The sequence below is a fragment of the Centroberyx affinis genome, unplaced genomic scaffold (genome assembly GCF_046629955.1).
Source record: "Centroberyx affinis isolate AG114_WGS23_722 - 3 ecotype Tasmania unplaced genomic scaffold, CSIRO-AGI_Caff_v1 ptg002767l_1, whole genome shotgun sequence".
NCBI classification, from domain to species: Eukaryota; Metazoa; Chordata; class Actinopteri; order Beryciformes; family Berycidae; genus Centroberyx; species Centroberyx affinis.
Window position 1 is genome coordinate 113,637 of NW_027280927.1, and position 24,583 is coordinate 138,219.

The 24,583-nt window shown below is 43.5% G+C and overlaps 1 protein-coding gene across 1 annotated transcript in view; it reads right to left on the bottom strand.

Moving 5' to 3' along the window:
• Positions 1–24,583, bottom strand: part of LOC139657863 (protein kinase C-binding protein NELL1-like) — a 183,801-nt gene that overhangs the window by 107,983 nt on the left and 51,235 nt on the right. Inside the window, exons 5-6 of the mRNA XM_071535810.1 lie at positions 15,284–15,298; positions 4,802–4,898 (exon numbers count right to left, since the gene is read on the bottom strand). Coding sequence (XP_071391911.1) covers positions 4,802–4,898; positions 15,284–15,298 — 112 coding nt within the window. The remainder of the gene's footprint in view (positions 1–4,801; positions 4,899–15,283; positions 15,299–24,583) is intronic.

A 24,583-nucleotide genomic window follows, 5' to 3' on the forward strand; every position in this document is an offset into this window, starting at 1 on the left:
CTGCTTTTTTGTTTAAAAAACGACAAAAAAACAAGTAAACGTTAAAAAAATCAATTTACATACAGCATGCATTGGAGGGAAATGTAATAAATGTAATAATGGACTGTCTGTCAGTTACTCTCAATGACAGGTGAACTCTGGTGAATAGAGTCCTCACAGTGACCATGGGAACCACGCTGTGAAAAGCCAACGTCTCTAATGGAAAAACCAAACTCGTAAAACACTGCAGCGTACACACACACACACACACACCACTCACACACACATACACACGGGTACTATAATTTCACCATTTCCCAGAATTGGCTCCTGAAAACATGCTGGGGGGGGGACATTAGAATTCGACACCTCGAGCACAGTTGGCATTGATTCCTTTCTGCTGTATGAGGATGTGTATGTGAAATCCATTTACAATGCATCTGGCTGGCCCAGATGCAAGCAACACCTGCCTCTATTTCACAGAGAGCGAGGGAGGGGGAGAGAGAGAGAGAGAAGAGAGAGCCTTGAGGCGAATAGGCTTGCAGTATAGATTCAGAACACACACACACACACACACACACAGTATAAGCAGTGGACAGTGAAGAAGACATTGTCAGTGTCACTGAGAATGAAAATGAAGGTATAGATCAGAGGTGTCTGTCCCAGTGGTGTAATATAGGAGTCCTGACCACACATCACTGTCAATGATCAGTAGGTAATTCAAACTGAGGTCATAAAATCTCTCTCTCTCTCCCTCTCTGTCTCTCTCTCTCTCTCACACACACACACACACACACTATCCATACCTCTGCCAATGTGTATGGCAGGTCTAGTTGGATGATACTATTCAGGCCTAAGGTCAACATGCATTCAACATCACATAGTCTCAATTTGATGCAGAAAATAACTATGTGTGTGTATGTGTGTGTGTGTGTGTGTGTTCTGGTACTTCTATACTTATGGGGACCAAATGTCCTCACAAGGAGAATCCTGCAAAGTGGGGACATTTTGCCGCTCCTCTCTTCTTTAACCGCTTGCACCCTCAGTTTCCCCATAAATTTCATCTTAAGTAGCTTCAACATTTTTTTTTTTCCAAACTGTAACAACAATGTCACATCCATATTCTCTATCTGCTCGTTCCAACGCTTCATTGAAGTTGTAGCTGCTTATATTGAGTGAAATATTCAAACCCAAGATGCCATTTATTTAGGGCTGCACCATTATAACAAATGGGAAAAAAAATGTAGACGTTTGCGCATCATTTTATACACCATTTGCCTGTAATTCAGCGTGACATATGTGGTATCTTTGGAAACCTTATGATCTTGACTAGAATTTGACCACTTTTAGGGCTAAGATTACAATTAGGATTAGGTTTAGGTTAGGGTAAGGGTTAAGGTAGGGGTTAGGGAATGAGGGTCCTCACTAGTATAGTAATACAAATGTGTGTCTCAGTGTGTGTGAGTTGTTTGTGTTTCTTTGTGTCCTAAACCTTCAAAAGTTCACCCACCACTATTGCAGATAATATTACCTTCAGCTCGCTTGCCTGCTCACTTTTTACAGTCATAAATTCCCAGTTAGCTTGTTTATTATAGCAATAATAGACAGGTGAGGGGCAGCTTTGGCCGCCGCATCGCCTTAGGGCAGCAACTGTTGAGATTGACACTGGTTTATTATCTTGGGTGAGGGTTTATCCTGTGATTCCCTGTCTCTATTTGATCATGCACAACATGACCTTTCTCTGTTCCAGCAGGGTCTGAAGACCTAACCTCCACCTGCACCTCGCCCCCCAGAACTGAACTAACTTCACCAGCACTAATTAACAACCTCAGTAGGGAAGAGTCGATGGAGGGAGAGAGGGAGAGAGAGAGAGAGAGAGAGAGGGAGAGAGATAATGATGATCTCCCCAGAGGATGCACGCTGCATTCACATCTTCATGAGGGCTGCAACTAACGATTATTTTCATTGTCGATTATCTGTCGATTATTTTCTCGATTAATCGATTAGTTGTTTGGTCTATAAAATGTCAGAAAATGGTGAAAAATGTGGATCAGTGTTTCCCAAAGCCCAAGATGACGTCCTCAAATGTCTTGTTTTGTCCACAACCCAAAGATATTCAGTTTACTGTCATAGAGGAGGAAAGAAACCAGAAAATATTCACATTGAAGAAGCTGGAATCAGAGAATTTCAAACCGATTAATCGATTATCAAAATAGTTGGCGATTAATTTAATACTTGACAACTAATCGATTAATCGATGAATCGTTGCAGCTCTAATCTTCATGCTCCGTTGGTTTGACGGAGACCGGAAGTCATTCATTCCAGTATAGAGGATGTTTTAACGGACAGTATCGGATCACCGCCCCCTAGTGGCCGTCGGCTACACTGGCCATCGGGTGACGGATACTTTGGATTTTTCCAAACTCGCCGCGTTGACAACGGAGCATCAAAATAGTCTGAAGTCTGAGCTCCGGTTTGTGGGAAAGCATTGTCAACAAAAACTCTCTCCAACAACATAAGATATTTCCAACATCTCCGAGTATAGGAGTTTCGCATTTGCTGTGACAAAAAAAAGCAAACATCCCAGTTCACGCGTTCGGCATGAAACGTAAACTTCACAAACTCGACACGGCGGGCACGCGGGTGGCGTCGAGGATGGCGCTACGGGAAGGGAAGACGTGAACAAAGCGTAAAAAACAAACTAGCATCACCGACGCTAATTAACAACCTTCAGTAGGGAAGAGACAAAAGACAGAGCCGTAGAGAGAGAGAGAGAGAGAGATCAATAAATCTGCTAACCTACTGCGGAATCTCTCACATCCAGGTTCGGCTTTTTACTTCATCACGCCGCCTTATGTAACGCTCTTCAAACGTTTGCCATCGTTGCCCATGCTAGATAGCTCGGGCCTCGTCGCTATTGTCCCCAAAGAGTGGGTTCCAAAGAGCTCGCGGCGTCCCTGAGGAGTCCGCCTTGGCACAATGGATTCTAGATAAAGATAATTTATTATGGCCGCCCCTTCAGATGGAGAGGCTCCCGGGGAAGAGGAAGGGGGAGCGTCTCCAGCCGCCCCGCGATAGCTCAATATGTTTTATTTAAAGGCCTAGTTAGCTCTTCTTATCATTATCTCACTCCTGAAGTCCTGAATGGGATAGATTACCGCTGCTTCTGCTCCTTTATTTCACCTCCAATCTCTATCTGCAGCGTTAGTTCTGTTAGCTCTTGGCTGTTTTTTTTTTTTTTTTACCTTTCTTTGCCTCCTGCCTCTTTATTCTTCTCTCTCTCTCTCTCTCTCTCTCCGTTCTCCCCACCTGCACTTCACCCCTCTCTGCTTCTGGCATGAGAAGGCGGTGTAGGCTCTGTTTATCCCCCCCCGTCTTTAGCGGGTTAAAGAAGGGAGCGAGTGGGAAGAGCGTGTGAAGAGAATGGCAAAGAAGCAATGACATGAAGCTGGACAAATACGTGCTTTTCATGCTGTCTCTCTCGCCGTCTGTCTCTCAATCTCTGTCTCTCAGTCTCTCTCTTTCTTTCTCTGTGTCTCTCAGTCTCTCTCTTTGTGTCTCTCAGTCTCTCTCTCTTTCTCTGTCTCTCTCTCTCTCTCTGCTACATACACACCCCCTCTTCCTGACAGGTAGAGCTGCAACGATTAATCGATTAGTTGTCAACTATTAAATTAATCGCCAACTATTTTGATAATCCATTAATCGGTTTGAGCTATTTTTTAAGAAAAATAAGTCAAAATTCTCTGATTCCAGCTTCTTAAATGTGAATATTTTCTGGTTTCTTTCCTCCTCTATGACAGTAAACTGAATATCTTTGGGTTGTGAACAAAACAAGACATTTGATGACGTCATCTTGGGCTTTGGGAAACACTGATCCACATTTTTCACCATTTTCTGACATTTTATAGAACAAACAACTAATCGATTAATCGAGAAAATAATCGTTAGTTGCAGCCCTACTGCCAGGAACTCAAAAGATTAGTAAACAAACAACATTAACTCCTTGTAGATTAGCTATACTTACATTGTTCTAACCACACAATGTCTACTCCCATAACACCACCCATCATTATGCGTTGATAAGAATCGTCAGCTCATGAATATGTATGACTGTGAGCGGATAATTGCGTTGCCGGTAAAAAAAAAAAAGAGGTGTAATTTTAAATAGCCCTTACGATACATCGAGCAACAGGTGCTTGATTCAAGGTGTTACCACAAGTGTGCCTGCCACCCGCCCGCACCGACTCATCCGAACGCGAATGTGACGGGAAAGATATCCTCACTCCCTCCCGCACTTCACACGAGCCCGCGCGCTTTCCCACCATCTGTCTCTCCCGCCGCCATCAAAAAAGCCACACACCGACTGAATACTTTGAGCTCCCCGCATATGGAGTCGGGGGGGGGAGGGAGGGGGGGGGGGGGGGGCTGATCAATACGTTGCATAGAAAAAACAGAAAGAGGGGCCCATTGACTGGCGTGGCGGGAGGGCCGGAGAGGTGGGAATATGGAGTACATGTGGGTGTCCTGGTGATATTCCAGTCGGTGTACCCCCCCCCCCCACCCCCACCCCCCCCGCCCCCCGCTGCGACCACATGCGGCAGCCTGGGCAAATGAGCGGCGATTAAAAAAAAATCGACAACAGCTTTTTTGGCGGCTCCTCCACAAAGCCCCTCGGCCCCCCCCCCCCCTTCTTTCTTCTTCTCGTATCCTCCGCTTGGCTCTCGCGGGCCGACTGTAAATCCCGAGCAATTATATTATATGAGGCAACCTTGAACGTGTGAAAGGGAAGTCTGTGTGTGTGTGTGTGTGTGTGTGTCATTACCTTGAAGAGGCCGTGCTTGTGGCTGTGCTGGCCCAGCCACACTCCGATGCCAGGGGTAAGCTCCATCTGAGGTGGGTCTATCACCCGCTCGTAAATCCTGCCAAAAACAAGCCAAAAGAGAAAGGGAATGTTTGGTTATGATAACGAGAACGGCACAGACAAATAGACACACACACACACACACACACACACACACACAAAAGGTTTTTTTTTGTTGTTTTTTTGGCATGAACACTGATCCAATACGGTTGAATACCAGAGTAAATCCAATAGAAAGGAGACAGAGTGTGTACATGCCTCCCTCTCTCTCTCTCTCTCTCTCTCTCTATAGGAAATAGAGAGCAGCGGCTGCTCTCCTCAAGCATGACAAGCCAGTCTCGCCCCACAGCTCTCTAACACGGTATTGATATCTGGACCCTGGGATGTTGGCTGGATTAACCGGCCGGCTCCTGACACAGACACAAACAGGCTTTGGCATTATCAAGGCAAACATCCTCGGTGTCGCTCAGTTCCATTTTTCCCGCACCGAGGTGGGCGGGTTTCTCACGGGGGGGGCCGCGGGGGGGGGAGGGGGTGTGTGTGTCAGGGAACAATCCGTCACGCGGGTCTTCCTCTCCTCAGCACCGAGCGGCAGGACCAGACTCTCATTTAAAGGGGCTTTGTGTAGCATTTTCAGCATCAATAAATCATTACCGCATTCATTTTGAGGCATTGGTATAATTAACTGTAAACAAACCATACCATCACTGAGAAGACTGTCAAGACTCTAACGGCCTCTACACTGCATTCTACATTGTGTGCGACCAGGTTGGATCTGGAGGGGAATCCGCTGGATCGCTTGACGGCATAAAAAACAGGAAGAGGTTCTGTTCTTCCAGAGCAAACGGAGCTAAAAGCTTTCAGGGTTTCTGGCAGCAGATGGTGGAAGGAGGGAGAGGAAGATGGAGAAATCACTTTCACAATTATCCTTCTTCTTGCTCTTCAAAATGAATGCACCCAAAGTGACGCCAGGGAAGGGGAGGGGGGGGGACAGGAAGCAACAGGGTTTATGGGTAATTTTGAGAAACACTAGCACTAACAGTACCACTGCTGTGAGATAGATGCTACCAATCATCTTGGCCATGCTCTTATTTGTTTATTGTAATTATATCAAGGTATCACCGCTAATTTGACAATGAAATATGAAGGGAAGAATAAAATTTGATGTTTAAATGTCCCATATTCTCCACTTTCCAGTGTTTCATTTTTATGTCTTGAGGTCCATTCAAAGCAGTGTGTGTGGTGTCATGAACCAAAAACACTCTCAATCCATTTTTACACGTTCATTTTCCAGCATCTCTCTGAGCCTTACCAAGAACAGGCCGTTTCTGTCGCCGTGTCTTTAAGGCTCATTAATATTAACGACCCCTCTGTTCTGATTGGCTAACCGTTTCCAGAGTGAAACGTGAGACGCCGCGGCCTGGCGGCTACAGGTAGGGAAAACTCTCCGGTAATAAACAATGACAACCGCTCAACCGCTTTGAAAAAAAACACTTTGTTAGTCTATTATTTCTTACAAAAATGCTAATGAGCGAACCTTTGTGACGCCACAAAGTTACAGAAGTCCAAACGGCTCGTTTAGAGGCTCGCTGCACTAATATGGATTGTGTGGATTTAGTTGGCGACCGTGCGTTTTGATACTTTCACCATGTTTAGATAGACCATCCAACTCCTTTATCATCACAGAGGCAAGGGGAGTCCTGCTTTACACCATATGGGACCTTTAAAAGTAGAACACTGGCCATTTGAAATATTTCAGTATTATTCAGAAGGTACTAGAACATAATAGAAGAGACACTGCTCATGCTTTGGCATTCACTGAAAGAGCGCAGCAAATCCACCAGGTGGCCGTCAGAACAACTACAGAAGTATAGAATCACAAGGAAATGTGTGATGTGACTAAACGTTCTGTCACAATCTGAAGCTATTTTATGTGACCAATAAACAGTTAGAACACAGGAAAACAATGCCATATTCCCCTTTAATGTGTGCATGTGTGTGTGTGTGTGTGTGTGTGTGAGTGCATGCGGAGGTGTGTGTTTTCCCCCTGAACCTTTCTGTCTCTCCCTCTCTCCCCCCCCTCACCTTCCCCTCTCTCCCCCCCTCACCTTCCCCCTCTCTCTCCCCCCCTCCCTCACCTTCCCCCTCTCTCTCCCCCCCTCCCTCACCTTCCCCTCTCTCTCTCCCCTGCAGCAGTGCAGAGTGGGAGTTTCACAGAGGGAACATTGGGGAGCCGCGATGCCAATTAGAATAGTAATGCGCTCGGAGGGATATTTACATGGTCTGACACCACAGGCGGCAGCCATCAACAGCTAATTATAGAGGACATGCACAAGTCACCAGTATAACATACGACTAACACTGCTACTCTCACACCACACCGCAGGATTCAATGAATAATAACTACAGTTCACTACTCATCGGAGAGGTATCCCACATTCCAATAATGTCACAGGCATTGACTGACTGTGCTACAAAATCATCAATGTGAACAACTGAATGAATGAATTCTAACACCAGCAGATGCAGATTTCACTCACACAGTGCATTCATCTTAATGTGGGATTAGCACTGCCGCTCTGCTTTGCCAAATCCATCAGTGTCTAACTGTAAATTAGAAAGGGGATGTTAATCAATAAAAGCCTGTTGGATGTGGAGTGGATGGCTGGGAGTGCAAGATGCAGTGGAGCCACATGAACCAGACACATCAGTTCATCCATAACCTGTAAAATAGGGCAGCGCTGCTCTACTTTTACTCTGCTCCTCTTAACCTTTAGCAGTGTGTGTTGCTGTGAGAGAGAGAGAGAGGGAGAGAGAGAGAGAGAGAGAGAGAGAGAGAGAGAGAGAGACCCACATCTAGATACAGGAGGAAGAATCAGGCAGGTGTGCAGCGGCTCGGCCATCATTCTTATGAATGGAAAGGCTGAAGGGAAGAGAAAACCCTGAGATGTGGAAAGTGCTGCATTATGGCCAGCTAGAGATGTGGTAGCGCTGTATGGCGGAGACTGTATAAATCCACATCTTACTACATAACACATATTTTGGTGACAGTCCACCTCAACAAGCTGCCAGACTGCCTCTTTTCCACCGATTTACCAACCGAATTGGATAAACTACATTTAATCTTGTGCAGTCAGGTTTTCAGCTCCTGGCTGGCTGTTTCCCAAGTTTGTCTTTAAGCCACTGATAAGAGCAAATAAAGCGAGCAAACAAATACTAAATAAAGCCACAAACACTATCAAAAGCTGTGCCTGTCGAACTTAAACATTGCCTGTCAGACAATTCCACAACCAGCGCCTTTCATCTCCAAAAGTGAGACACAATATTTAGGTCCTTGGCAGCTTTCATGGCTCCCTTCAAAAGAACAATCTCAATCACAGCCTTCGTTATTTGCTCAGCCAATATCTGTCTGCCACACTAAACTCCAGGCCACTTCCAATTTTCCACTAGTTGAGCTTGAGACATTCTCTGTCATGTTTGTGTCTTTCCTTCTGGCAGAGGGATGGAGTCAGAAATCACGAGTCGAGGCCCTTTGAATCGCCGCCTCGCCGCAGGACCAAACTCTCGCTCTCTCTCTCTCTCCATTTATCGTCCGATAGCGGCAGAAGTTGGATGTCACACTTCACTGCAGGAGGCTGAATATGAATTATAGAAAAAAAAAGACAGTCCTGCACACTGTAATATGCTGCCGAGGTGTGTACATTTAGTAACACCAGTGCATGGGTGACGTTTCCAGCGTATTCGTCTTCTTCAGAAAAATCACAAGCGTTTTCCGCACCATGAAGTCCTCAACAATGCCAACAAAAGACTGGATCATGTTCACCTAAGTCCGCATAGGCATTCAGCATGATGCCTGTCTAAAATCCAGATGAAGTACACAATCCAAAATACACAATATACACAAAGGTGGACAATATACAAAGTGAAGCTAAAATGTTCATGAATCACAATGGGAAAAATGTCTTTTTCTATGAATATACATTTTACCCTACTAATGCCGTCATAGTAAGTTTGGGTTTATTTTGAGTTACAGTCCATTTACTGAGACTGAATGTGCCTTCATGTGAATTGCACAGTACTGTACATTATGTATAACATTATCCTCATAAATTCAAATGAAAACAAGAGGCACTTGAGCCTCCTAATGTCCCACCCTAATCACCATATCTTGTTTATATCATATAAACATATAGCAACATATGCTAATGAGGTCATTAATCAAGCTAATTAATGCATTAATTAGCAAATATTTCTGTGTTTACATACTTGTCTTCACACAACACATGGGTGGTATAAATAGGAACTCATAAAGCATTAAGGGCTTATAGTGGTTTCAAGAAAATCAGTTTTTCCTTATTAATATGCAAATGTATGCAGCAAGGTGCTCCAAAATCTAATCAGATCATCTACTATAACTCTATAGGGTTTCTATCTGATACTGTGTTCACAAATATGTGTCTACAGACAGGCAGACAGGCAGACAGAGATAGAGAGAGAGAGAGAGAGAGACAGACAGACAGACAGACAGAGAGAGAGAGCGAGAGACAGAGAGAGACAGAGAGACAGAGAAACAGAGAGACAGACAGACAGACAGACAGGCAGACAGACAGACAGACAGACAGACAGAGACAGAGAGAGACAGACAGACAGGCAGACAGACAGACGACATCATGTGCCACAGACCATGTGCCATGGTGGAGGGACAAAAAGAAGAGCGGATATATGTAGATCTACAGTACAGTATAGTGAGTGCTCCTTTTAAACATTTCAACTTCAGCAACATTAGTGGAATCGAGACACGTTCACTTTCCTGAACCACACAGACTGTTATGTGCAAAATGTAGAGCCGAAATCATATGTAGCAGAATCCCACAATGTGAGAATCAGGCTATCACTGCTTTTTAACAAATACAAAAATCAATGTGGGAAAAAAAAAAAACGCTTTGAGTGCGACGCAGTTGTGTATCGTGTGAGTGAGAATAACTCGCCGGTCCTTGCTGTACTGTGGGCTTTTTCCTCCTCCTTCTCTAGTCTTCTCTCGACTGTGGAGTGGAAGCACTGTATCCCCGGCATCTGAGCTGTCAGCCTGCCGCCGCAATGCCTCCGCTTCTAAAAGGGCATCTGTCAATCTCTCTCATGCTTCTTGAGTACTGTGAGAGAATCGCTACTGTACCAGCGAGCGCCACTCAAGCTGGAGCCACGCCACCCACAGCGGGTTGAAAGAAGCCGGTATTAAGCTCTGAAATGGCAGGCTTGCGTTTTGCGAGCCAATACCCCCCGTTTATTGTGAAATCCAGTCTGAGTTGCGTTCCGGGGGAAATAAAAGACCACAAATTCCCTAATGGGTGAAATATGGGCGAGAACTGCTTTTTACCTACATGAATTGAGTCCTATATACAGATTTCTACATTACACATGATATTTCTCAACAAGACTTCTCTCATGCAGGCGAATCTGGGCAATAGACGATGCGAAAGTATACCCCAAAAAACTGAAAAAAAAAAGTTAAACTAACCGATAAGAACTGGAGCATCCCTACTGAAAACGAGGAGGAGAAACTATTCCCTGAAACTAGAGCATATCCTAATAAGATGGCAGATGTATCATGTTTAATGGATAAAATGACCCAAATTCTTTTACCCCCAGCTTGGTGCGGGAGATAGGTTTGGTTTTACCTATGTAGATGTAGATATAGTCTAATCTGGCTTTGTCAACCGATTCCCACAGGAGCTCCACGCCCGCTTCCTCTCTGTCACAGATATCTTTAATTACTTCACCCCGACAATGACCTTATCTGTTGATAGAAGCTCCTGTCCTTTTCTGATAAGGCACGACTACTGTAGCTGCAGATATATGCTGCGGGAAAAAAGGGAAGATGGAGAGGTTGGTAAGGTGTGTGTGTGTGTGTGTGTGTGTGTGTGTCCCCTGGGTCTCCTTGCCACAGGGAGCTGCTCCCGGCCTCCTCCTCCTCCTCCTCCTCCTCCTCCTCCCCGTCACCAGGGGCCCAGGCTGGGTGTCGGGCTGCAGGAGGAGGGCCGGACCCCGCTGAGCATGGCTCTGCGGTAATGACACACTCCATCACGACTGGCACGAGACAACGGAGAACCGCGAGACACAAGCAGGCCGTCGAGACGCACCGACAGCCTCCGATAACGCAGCTTAAAAGCAATATTCCACTTCGTTTTTAACGTGGCGGGTTATTCAGCACTTTGACCGCCGTGAAAACCAGAATATAAACCAGTCGCCAAGATCAGATGCAGCTGGACAAGTTTGTAGATTTCAGATTTTTACTTCCCATTCATGTTGGTCCAACGTTTTAGAACATAATTTCGCCGAATAGCAATTTTTATTGATAGAAGAGAACACAGCGGAGGGATACCGTTTAGGAGATATAGTTCCTGTTTGGGAGACCGGATCTACTCTTATTTCTAAATGCTAATTTTAGTGTAAACCAAAATGACGACCGACCCAGGATGCACTGTTGTTTTAAAGCACCCGCTTCGGAAGTTATCAGCCGATTAAATGGCCGTTATCAGTTGTCATCGGGACCATAGATATGAGGTAGCATGGCCCTACTCTACCTCCCAGTTGGCTCAGTTGGTTGTTATCATCGATTGGTAAGCTGGATCACCGCAGAGACTGGCTACGTTGGTCTGTGTCCATGTCACGTGACTGTCAATGATGTTTAGTTTATTAGTTATTACGAAAATTCATTCAGGCTTTTTTTACCGTTGCTATGGCGGTTGCTATGCACGCTGCTACCGCTGAAACCACAGTTGTAATTCTTCCGGTTTGCAAAGTGGTCGTAAAAAGATATATGCTTAAAGCAGGATCTGTTGTTGAATCTGTTCACCGACGTGTTCAGTGTCAGTTTTCATTCAAATTAATGGGAAGTAACAAATCAGAACGCTACAAACTTGTCCATCTGATCTTGTTGAGTAGTTTAAATCATGGTTTTAATGGGGGTCAGGTGTCAAATAACCCCCGTGTTACAACTAAGTGGAATATTGCAATGCAACAATGTCAAATACAAGAACGTCCTGCAGGATGATGGAGGCTGAACTACAGCAGCAGCAGGCTGACACCCCGCCTGTCTCACAGATTGATCGGCCCATAGATGTGTAATTACATTTATGATAGAGCAGCATGTTCTAGCAATTGTCCCCCACTGCCAGGTGAGACAGGGCTGCTTTTGTCCTCTTTTAAATCTCGTGTTTTTGACCTGTGCTTTCTCTTACTGTCTGTTGTCTGTACTGCTGTCTGTCTTTCTATTTTTCAGTTGGTTCTCCTCTTTTCTGTAAAGCACTTTTTAAACTTTTTTTTTTAGAAAGGTGCTATACAAATAAAGTTTATTGGTAACACTTTACAATAAGGGTACATTAATTAAGGGTTAGTTAATGCTTAATAAACATTAACTAACCCTTAATTAACAGTTAACTAATGTGTCTAGTAATCATTTACTAATGGTGTTCATGTTAACTAAGGTATTAATTTATACATTATTTAATCTTTATAAACTATTAAATAATGTATAAATTAATACCTTAGTTAACATGAACACCATTAGTAAATTATTACCAGACACATTATGTACAATGTACCCTTACTGTAAAGTGTTACCAGTTTATTATTATTATTATTATTTGAAATGCAGGGGAAAAACATGTGGTAACCAAAGAAAACTGGAGAAGATATGATTATTGAAAACCACTGCGAAAAAACAAAGATGGTTAACGCACGATTCGAAGATGATTAATGCCCGATTCGATCACGTCTTGCTACCCAGTTCACCTGAAACAGCCTCCAATCAATCGCAGGTGGAAAGTGCAAACTGACGGAAAATAATGGGAGTCAAACTGCTGCGCCGGTGGGCAGCGGTGGGCTCACTCCGCTCATCGTCCCTCCCAGCCGTCCGTCCACTCCATTGCACAACAGAAAAATCAATGAAGAAGAAAAAAAAAAAAAAAAAAAAAAAAAAGATTTCGGGCCCCACCGTTCATTGACATTTAGAGTTTTCCTTCATTAGGCGGCGCAGGGCAGGAGGAGTAATTACTTGAGGAGGCTGCTGCTGCTGTATTGGAACCGCAGCCACCCATTGATCTAATGTAGGTCATTCAGCTGGAGTTACCCCATTGATCAGAGACCCAGGGGCCACATATAATTCCCCTCGCTCGGTGTCACGTGCTGACCGTGGACAACACCGCCGCCCGGTCCAAAAAAAAAAAAAAAAAAAGTCCTTTCCGGCCCGACCTGTACCTCCAAACTCGCAGCTCGCCAAGGACATGGGGGGCAAAGGTACCAAGGTTGTAGACGGCGTCACGCGGCGCTATTAAACCCGATTCCAGCTCATTATCATTCTTCGCGCGGCGCCCCCCGCCTCTTAGCCCCGGCCGTCGATGATCAGGTAATGAAGTAATGAACGCTCGCCGCTCCACTGAGCAAGCGCCGCCGCCGCCGCCCTTCACAGGAAATTAAAACGTTACAGCCGAAACCGCTCACCTGGAGCAACATCTCTAGCATCTTCACGCACGGCTAGACTGCGGCTGAAAGCAGCTCATGCGTAGCTCTACACTTATATATATGAAAACATTGGAAACATTATATATATGTACACAGCGTGGAGTGTTACACCGTAAAACTCACCTACTTCTTCTGCTGCTCTTACAGTTGTCTTTGCTTCTATTTGCTGTTGTTTTATTGCCGCTGTATCGCCTTGTTCGATTTTATGCTCGTCTATAAAGCGCTTTGTAAACCATTCTGAGAAAAGTGCTTTATAAATCAAGTTATTATTATATTATAAGCGTAAAAAAAAGAAAAGAAAAAGAAAGACAGAGAGAGAGAGAGAGAGACTATGGGAAGGGTGGTAAAAGATGGACAGAAAGAGAGAGTATCAGATGATGTTTAGCTTCATTGCAGATCTGTCATTAATCTAATGTTCCATTCCCCCTGTAACAGCCTTGTTCTTGTCCTAATGATAGTTTTGGCCGGGCTGATGAGCTGCTTAGCAGGTAAGAAAAAAAAAAAAAAAAAAGAACATACCTTCCAGCTCACTGGCTTCTTTAATGAGCAAAGCCGAATGTCATTTTATGGCTGCTGGACACAAAGTCAGCGCGAGCCGTCTCATTATGCGATCTTTAAGGTGGAGAGAGTTTCCGACGTCTCCCCTCCCTCATTAGCGGAGTGTGTAATGAAACAGACAATATTTCATAACCGGAGAGCAAATTGTGCACTTGATTGTGAAGCCGAATGAATGTGGGATAGGTCCGCGCTCATCAGCTCCACCTGACATAATGTTGATTTCCATAATACTGAAGCTACACACGAGCCAAACTGGACCTAATGTACTTCAGATTATTGTAAAACACATAATAATAGTAATCACCCAACTTCCCCACACTGATCCGCACAGTGTAGAGTCTCCCACACTTTTGCGAAATGAGCCTGATGTCTTAAAATGCTAAATACTGTGCTCTGTGCAAGAAAAGTGAAAGGAATACGTTTAAGAATTACGTGACTAGAAACCTGAAGTGCCTCATGGTAGCGAGAGAGCTGCATGGCATGAGCAGAAAGACAGACAAAACGATCTGATCTTTTTTTTTTTTTTTTTTACTTAATGACCCTGACGCTGTTGGCTATTATTTTATTGATTTTAGCAGTCATCTAATCGTTCATAAATTCTATTATTTTGCGTAGACCTGCGTTCCGAGTGCTCCGATTCCCTAAACTGTGCGAGGACACACTGGCTTCACCACTGCTGTGAAATAAATGTATTATTTGATTTTGAAACAGTAGTCTTTCTTGTGCTGTTGTTATTTAGCCTTTCAGAGGCTACTGCATGGTTAAATCGATGAATTTCATTAAACCTACCAGCAGACCAATTTTAGGTGGCGACCTGGCAATCTGCCCCAAATATTCATATTTCATATTATGGCCATGACGCACAAACACATGGAAAAGGTAAGGTAGGGAATTGTTTGCATCTAGTCAAAATGCCACTATACTGCCACCCGCAGGATGAAAAAAAATGCAGAAATAGGCATAGCAGGATGATAACCTTTTTATATAGGCTAGTTTTACTAGCCTATATAAAAAGGTGTGACGTAATCGCTGTTTCCAAAATGGCTGAACAGAGCGCAGAGTTGCACCTAAAAAAACAGTAAGCAATCTAATAAAATAAAGCCGAAAATGAACCACAAGTACAACTTTAAAAGACATGGATATTCCTAGATAACTATAGTGCTACGGCATTCAAATTCCCGGGGGTATTTACATTCATAATCTCCAAAAAATAGCCGAATATTGCTCGCTGGCTAGGCTAACGCTAGCTCAGTTTCTAACGTTAGAAGGCTGGCAGTGTGTGAACAGTTGAGGAAACCAATTTCTTAAATTTCGTAAAGGTGTGGAGGGCGGGGGGGGCGGGGGGGGGACATTTACCTTCAACACCGGTTCAATTCCCAACTCATAACAAGTTTTCTCCTGGGAGCGAAGCTTTTATTTTCAGGGTTTAAAGGTTTAAGGTTTTCTTATTTAACCAACCACACACACACACACACACACACACACAAACCCCATGAGCACACAGGGTTTCTGTGGATAAAGCAAATCTACGATGGCACACAGAGGAAGGCAATAGAAAATACAAATACTCATTTCCCTTTATACACTGCCTTTTGCCGCATTTCCCATGCCGTATAATCTGCAACTAAAAATGTTTCATTTTCAAAAAGCCAACTAAGTTTTTCAGGATCTTCCACGGACAAAAACCCAATGTCCCATTTTATCTGACTGAACAAAGCCTTTCTCTGTGTGTAATAAAAAACGACAGCACACAATAAATTGGATTCCTTCCTCAGTAACATGTAAATCACACATAGCACAGTCTAGCGCCCAGTTTCAACATGAAGAGGTAATACACCTGATCTAATCTGAGCACACAATGATCTTTTCTAATCATAATCACTCTTTAGCACACAGTATGTTCTAAATCTCAGTTTAATCCATATCTCTACAGCCCATTTCTCTTTCAGTTGACAAGAAAAAAAAACTGTTTAAATTAATATCAACTTTTAATTATGAAATTGACCAACAGGTGAAAATGGCGTGTCCAATTTGTGCTATTGTCACGTAATCCAATTTGCGGTGGAGGAACGTAATCTGTGCAGCCATCAACACTGATCTTCTGCTGTAATGAAGACTTCATCTGCCACTCAACACTACCACCTACCATGCTAGAGAGAGAGAGGGAGAGAGAGAGAGAGAGAGAGAGAGACAGAGAGAGAGAATCAGAGAGAGAGAGAGACAGAGAGAGAGAATCAGAGAGAGAGAGAGAATCAGAGACAGAGAGAAAATCAGAGACAGAGAGAGACAGAGAGAGAGAGAGAGAGAGAATCAGAGAGAGAGAATCAGAGAGAGAGAGAGAAAATCAGAGAGAGAGAGAGAATCAGAGAGAGACAGAGAGAGAATCAGAGAGAGAGAGAGACAGAGAGAGAGAGAGAGAAAATCAGAGACAGAGACAGACAGACAGAGAGAGAGAGAGAGAGAGAGAGAGAGAGAGAATCAGAGAGAGAGAGAATCAGAGAGAAAGAGAGAGAGAGAATCAGAGACAGAGAGAATCAGAGAGCGAGAGGGAGAGAGAGAAAATCAGAGACAGAGAGACAGAGAGAGAGAGAGAGAAATCAGAGAGAGAGAGAATCAGAGAGAGAGAATCAGAGACAGAGAGAGAGAAAATCAGAGACAGAGAGAGAGAGAGAAAATCAGAGAGTGAGAAAATCAGAGACAGAGAGACAGAAAGAGAGAGAGAAAATCAGAGAGAGAGAGAGACAGAGAGAGAGACAGAGAGAGAGAGAGAGAAAACCAGAGACAGATAGAGAGAGAATCAGAGAGAGAGAGAGAGAGAGAGAGAGAGAGGAAGGGCCAGAGAGACGAGGATGCAGGCTAAAACATTAGACAGGCCTTTCTAAAGCAGGACCTCACAGCATCACTGGAACACAGATCCGAGCTGCAGAGTGATCTGTGCAGAGTGTGTTCAGCCTGACAATGAGCCGGCCTGTCCACAGGTGAGACAGTGTGCCCTCTCCAATGAAACCAATAACAGCCCCTCTCCCGGCCATAAAACACTTCATTTAGAGCATTACTACATCCTAAACATTGATGCTCCTGGATGATTTAGGGCCCAAATGAGATGAATAATGTAGATTTGACTGCATTGTTAGCTAAAGCGTCTGGTTAATTCAGGCCACGTAAACGCCTCTTCATTACCAAGTCCTCATGCTGCTCCAGCATCTGCTGCGCTAACTGTAGTCGAACCGAGTCTCTGCTGGACTTTATCATCCATTATACAGCGGGCAGAGCCAAACAAACAACCCGATTGGTCGGAGACGCTTTCCGCCGCGGCCGGTAATTCCCATAATGTACATGTAGCTTTGTTTTATCGGTTGATATGCCAAGTCCTGTGGTAACCAGGGAGCTAGTTAACAATCTTTATTTTGTTCCTGTTATTGCCCCACCCCCCCACGCAATGAAATCAGGGAGTGTGTGTGTGTGTGTGTGTGTGTGTGTGTGTGTGTGTGTGTGTGTGTGTGTGTGTGTGTGTGTGGGCTGGGTCGATAAGAGATTTACATTCCCTATACAACAGGAATGGCCTATTTGACAAAACTCGGAGGGATGATATAGTGTATGTACTGTGTGCTTACTGGCCTGATGGGGGCGCTATAATTAAAGGTTACATAACAAACAAAAGGCCATAACTGCTTCACTGCCGGTTCGACAATGGAAATAAGCTCTTGGGCTTTATTGTGTTTTATCCTTTTGACAAATATCGTACAAAGATATGATGCCTCCTGGCGAGGCTGTGCATACATTATTTATGTATATATGTCATATATTTTTTTTATATTGTCAATAAAAAAGATTCAATCTTGTTACTGATTGGCCCAAGGGGTTCCTGAATCATGTGGTATAAATGGCAAGCTATTTGAGTTTGCTTTTGAATTACAAGAACAGTGGCACTGTAAGCTTTTCTTCTTCTGCTCTTTTTCGGTCATTGTACGTAGAGTATATATACTGTATGTCTCTGTATATGGATATATGGGTATGTATATAAATGACATTAGAGTTGAACATTTTGTCTTTATAATGTACATGTACATACTTTGTAACGCTTGATTTGGATGATTGTAGTACAAATCTATCAATCAATCATTTCACTTCTTCTTCTATATGTATACTACTTCCAGTCAGTACACATGTTGGTATCTGTTGTGTGAAAAATCCATAACATCTGTCAGCTGCTCCTCCTATACCTGCATCACCGTCACACCCATCACTCCCTGTAACACCTCCCCTGCTGTTAACATCCATATATATATATATAATATTCCACATAATGACTGACTCCCTCTTATGGCACCAAGGAAACAGTTTTTTTTATAGCATGTATGTATTTATATTTTACTACCACACTGTATTTGACAGCTGCCTTCACTCCGGGCCGACGAGGTAAACGAACACTTAGCTGTCAATGCCGCTGATTCAGACACTTAACTGCAACTAATGGAGCTGTATCAACAGATCTGTATCCTCACACCCTTGAATGATAATGACATAAAAACTCTGTCAAAAGCAAAAAAAAAATCACCTAGGTAACGCAAGGCATGACTAATGCAAAGCCTCTCGGAGCGACTGACTTGACATTGGAAACGCACGCGGTAAATATATTCCGGTTGTTATGCGGTTATTCGGCTTATAAATATTAAGTAAAGCTCGTCTCTGATGAGTGTGTAAAGCCTGTTGTGACGCACTCGCTCTCTCCCAAACAAAAAAAACCTCCTGCAGAGAGAAGACGTCCATACACTCGCGACATAATGTGCCTTTAAAATCATCGCTTACCCGCTCTCTCTCTCTCTCTCTCTCTCTCTCTCTCTCTCTCTCCCCCTCACACACACACACACACACACACACATGAGCAGAGCAATCCCCAGGGCGTCGTTTCAGCTGATAATACTGAGCCAAATGAACAGCGTCTCTCTCCCTCTGAACTGAGCTCTCCCTTTCCCCCCACGTGTTTCTGCTTTCATACCGCTCCAACTCCCCATGCCTTCTCTCTCTCTCTCTCTCTCTCTTTCACCTCCAAGCAATAGTAACACCACCAGCCACTCTGAATCTGATACTTACTGTAGGTTAGAGAGACAATACACTGAGAGAGGGAGAGAGAGAGAGAGAGAGAGAGAGCAAGGCCGGCTGTTTTAGTAATACGGCGACAGCTCTTTTGTGTTTGAGTGATTATGCTGAGAGCACAGTCATCATGTCGTGTGTTTATGAACGTATTATCTCTGCTGGGTGTTTTTTGTCTCAGGGAATGTGGGTGTCACAACAGGCTTTGTACACTAATCAGTGGGAAGCTCGACTTCTGGATGAGTCAAATAACTGAATTTGCTGTTTTTGAAAATGCGCTCTGTATTATGCAGTTTACAGAGAGAGAGAGAGAGAGCAATGAAAACATAAAGAAGAGTTTTTCTTTACTGTCTGATTCTCACAAACTAGCTGAAAGGAAGATGATACCATGTTTATAGCTGGGAAATATACCTGTATATACCAGCTTTACATCATTCAAGACATTCATTAGCTATTGACTGTGAATATGTATGACTCTGACGTATACGTACGTATGACATATATGTATATTTATATATATACATATTTTTTTTAACCATTTTGTCAGTATTATTTGCTATTTTTCCCACAGCGTAGCAGAGGGCATCATGAGGCAAATTCAGGTCAGTCAGTCAGTCAGTCAGTCAGTCAGTCAGTCAGTCAGTCAGTCAGTCAGGTAACACTTAGTGAGATGATGCGCTTTGTCAGATGGCCTCTAGATGGCGTTTTGACTGTTTCCCATACAGAGGCACAAAATCAAAAGTTGCTCACTGTATAGAAATGGATCTAAATCGATCTTTAATGCGCCTGATGTTGCATCACATCCTGTCTGTAACGTGGAGATGTACAGACAGCAGACCACAGAGTCTCCCGGTGTTGGGTAATTTAACCGTGTTGCAGTGCTTCAGAGCAGAGAACTGAACACACACTGTGGATCTGCTTGTATAAATCTATAATATTGCATCTTAAGTTTCTTTTTCTCTGTTTCTTTGCTTCTTTTTTTGCATTTTAATGTATGACACACCGTATGACTATAAAGATTCTATACTGCTTTGGCAACATTGTATCCTAACAGTCATGCCAAGAGAGAGACAGAGACAGAGAGAGAGAGAGAGAGAGAGAGAGCGAGAGAGAGCAGGCAGACAATAAGAGAGAACACACGGGGGTCGAGGAGATCTCAAGAAGAGCTGCTTTTTTGTTTGCGGCCCGCTCTGCTCCATATCCTGGAGGAGCGAGTCGATGAGGAGAAGCCAGCTACACACTTTCAACTCAACCCCCTGCTTGAAGGTTAGCTTTCATATCACATCTAAAGATTACACATGCAGCGCGGCCCCGGCTGAGCTGCGGGGCCGCCGCCGCCGCCGCCGGAGGAGGAGGAGGAGGAAGCGGTAGGAGAGGTGAAGGAGCGGTGCCGAGCGGTGCCGAGCGCCGCCGCCGGGCCCTCTGGGAAACGCCCGCCGCCCGCCAACCTGCAGCCCGAAGAGCCGCGCCGCACAGGAAGTGACCTTCTGGAAACAGAGGACGACTGTGTGGCTGCGTGACAGCAGAGCCAATGTCATTACTGTGATTAGCTATTCAGGTCCAAAAACAAAGAGCTGGCACGGTGGAATGAATGGGGGGTGGGGGGGGTGGGGTGGGGGGGGCTCTACAAGGAGAACGGCATTAATTTAATTAGGAAAATTTGGAGATTGCCATTACATACTACAGTTATGTAAGCGTCTGACCTTGCCTAGGCTCTGCAGAGAGATACTGCTACCACTACTGTGTGTGTGTGTGTGTGTGTGTGAAATAGAAAGACAGAAAGATGGAGAAAAAAACAGAAGTAGAGGTAGAGAGAGAGAGAATGACCTAACATGAGTATGGCACAATCAAATGGCTGTTCAATGGAAAATGATGGTAAAGGACGATCAAAAACACTCGTGACTCTGTCTGAGCAAATGCACCGCACACACACACACACACACACACACACACACACACATTTGAATGCAATAACATGTTGTATTTCAGTAGATATCATTATTTCTGACTGTCTGAGCTGACGTCTGTGAATTATTCCTGGGCATGTCCATTGAAATCCTATAACATGCTCCTACAGCAGACTTGAAAATACATTTTTCATTCAGACAGATATAGTCGAGTCATGACATTAGCCACAGAGGAGCAGCAGACAGCGGAGCGTAGAGTCCAGGATGAAACAGGACTCAGTTATTAAGCCTGGGTGTCGGAGTCTGGCTGTTAATCACTGTGTATCTGAGTTTATTTGTAGAATGGCGGGGAAAATAAAGCTCAGAGTTGCATTAAGTCCCTGCAGAAGGTATATATAATATAATAATACGAAAGCTTCACGCCGGTGTTCTGACCCCAGACTGACTCTATCATTAAGAAGTAATATTAAGAAGCATGGTGGATTTTCCTAAAATAGCGGCATGTCTCGAGATGTTCCTGACTCAGACGTCCAACAAGTTCTTTTTGCATGCAAGGAGGTGGAGGAAGTTTTGAAAATGGAGTGTTATTTTGAAGGAAAGCATAGTTATTTTCACAGTGTAATCACCGGGCAATTTTCTACGATGAGCTGTATGTATGGTGAGTATGGTGATTCTTAACTTCAATATTGTGGATATGCCACCCGAAATAAGTTCAGCACCCACATATCCCAAACCTTAATATCAACTTTCTCCACAACGATTAAGGATTAATCAATTAATAACTAATATCATGAATTAGGGATAGGACAATATATTGAAATTCAATATATTGCAATACTAAAATATGTCAATACGTATCATGGGTCAGAAAAATGAATGGTGATATCAGCTCCATGTTATTCTGCTGTAGTAATCACTAATGAGACGCTTGACCATCACAGTTTCACAAGCTCCCCATTCAAATTATATTATTGTCACTTTGTAATGACATTTTTAAATTGTTGTTTACATTCTAGCAGCCAATGGCATCGCTAGAAAGATTTGTGTCTCAGAAATAAACAGAATTTTGCACAGTCAGACTTTGTTGTCACTGAACTTTTGTGGTTGTATCGAATCCTGAACCCCATATTGCGTATCCAAACGTATCGTGAGAGAAGTATATCGTCCCATAGTTATCATAAATTGATCTATTTCAGTTCACCACCTTATGGCCCAGGCTCTAATAACTAAGTCTCACAGTAAGGCCCTGCGTTCGATTCCCGGCCCTTTGTGTGCTGAGTTGCCATATTCTCCTGGACTTCCTCCCACAGTCAGCTGCACTGCAGACTCTGAATTAGCTATAAATGATCATCTATCTGTGATCCTCGGCATCCCCGTGACATCACCGCATTACAAACTCCCAAACATCTCAAACCCTTCACGTTAATATCATTAGCCAGTGGCAAAAAGACCATGTTACTGAATTGGAAAGAAAGGAAAAAAAACTATCTACAAACCACTGACTCAACTTGCTCAAACCTGGAGAAACTCACAGCATCCTCTAAAAATAACAGTAAACCTGCTCCCTCTATCTACAATAACTTCAGTCCTGACTCCTCTTTCCACAACTGGTCCTTAATACTCAAAACTAACACAATAATAGTTAAGCATGAAGAAATTGCGCAGCCCATCACCACACCGGCTTCTGTTTGGTCTTGTTTGTCTTAATATTCCTTCATGTCCAGTCTGTCCTGTCATATGTGTCCTGTTCTACCCCCTCTGTATGTAAACATGCATATATAAAGTATGATGTACCCATGCTGTTTTATACATCACTGTACTGTCTTGTAGTATTCAATCTGAGTGTGCTGAACTGTGATGGACGGGCCGCCTCTTCAGGGTGTTTCCCTCCCGCCCAGCGCCTGCTGAGAGGCTGCAGCCCGCTGCGACCTGAACATGATGAAGCGCGTCGAGAAAATGAATGAATGCATAATTAATAGACCTAGCAAGTCAATTTTTATCTCCAAAATTTGGGACAACGTGGCACCAAAGCAAATCCAAGAGGTGGTGGATTAAAAAAAAACAACCCATTCCAACACAAAATCCGTGTGGCTTTCAAAATACTGAAGCGGCCCCTCTCAGGAACACTGATGACATCCTAATGAGTCCAGACTCCTCAGTAAGCGCTCAGTGCCAGTGCTGCTTGACCTCTGACATGAATAATCACACTGTCCTAATTGATAGAAATCTGCCTGGCCTCTCGGTCCCGACCTGGACCGCTCCTCATCTTATCTGACAAACAATCTTCAGTCTCTATCGGTGATTATGTTTCTTCTGCTCGGTGATTAATGTGGTTTGTGTCAGCATAAGCTCAGTGCAGCTTATTTGTTGCCAAACCATCTCTATTCACTGCTACGCTCATACATGATCTGCATAAGTTACAAAACTACACGGCTGGACAAAGCAGACATCCTTATTATCATTATGAACCTGCTGTATATCTGGACAAATACAGTTGTCTCTTGGTCTTTTAACTCCATTCATAAAGCCTGTATCGAAGACTTTACCAGTTATTGTAGATTCAAGATTAAACATTGAGCGACTTACTAAAAAGTTGGTTCAGACATGTTTGACCAACCCAGGAGCATTCTAAGCCTTAGCTCAGTTTTGCATCAATCATGGGGAACGTACAATATAAACACTTTCACACTTTCATGTCACTACTGAACGACTACACTGCCTTGTTTTCATGTCCCAAAACACCATGTGGACATAAGAAGTTACACATTGTGCATAGCTTCATACTGCTGTACTTATATTTTGGCTGCTATACACTGGGTCACTGTTTTAGAATACATTTTAATTCTTGTCATTATCTAATATCTAATATATTATCTTTACTATTGGCTTTTATGTATGATTGTTAATTCTTGTGAAGCACTTTGAAGCACAGTTTTAAAAAGTTCTAAGCAATTACATTTTATTATATCGTTATTATTAGCATTGTTGTTGTTGGTGTTGGTGTCTATTAAGTTCAATAATTTGTACAATTCACTTACTGTCACGTTACAATTGTATGCTTGCAGGGCGATATAGATGGGCAGTTTTTCCATTATCTATGGCGAACAGCCATTTCTTTCTTATTTATTTATTTATTTATTTTACCTTTATTTAAACAGGGAAGACCCATTGAGACCAAGGTCTCATTTGCGATGGTGCCCTGGTTAGAAGCATAATCATATAATCATAAAAACATAATCATAAACAATATACAATATTATAAACAATATAAAATAATCATACATTTCTGGGCTGCGTCTCTCTTTATAAACTCTCCATGTCATCCACATTGACTTTGACAGTCATCCCAGCTGAAGGCAACACTGCCTCAGTCTCTCCGCTCTCTCAGCATGTTGTCCGCATGTCTTCACCTGATGTATTCTCTGCTAACGGGTCGATTCAGACACGGGGACATTTCCTGAACTCTTCGGTTTTTGATCCACCTTCAGATTAAGTCCAAATCCTAACCTAAGGTAAGAGTCCTTCACCAGAGACTCAAACACAGTGACAGCTGAATCACACTGACGCTGCTGCCTGACAGAAAGCGGATTTGGTTTTGTAACCAATCACATCAAAGACAAAGACGGTAGTGACAGGGAGATCCAAATGGATCAAGTCATGAAAA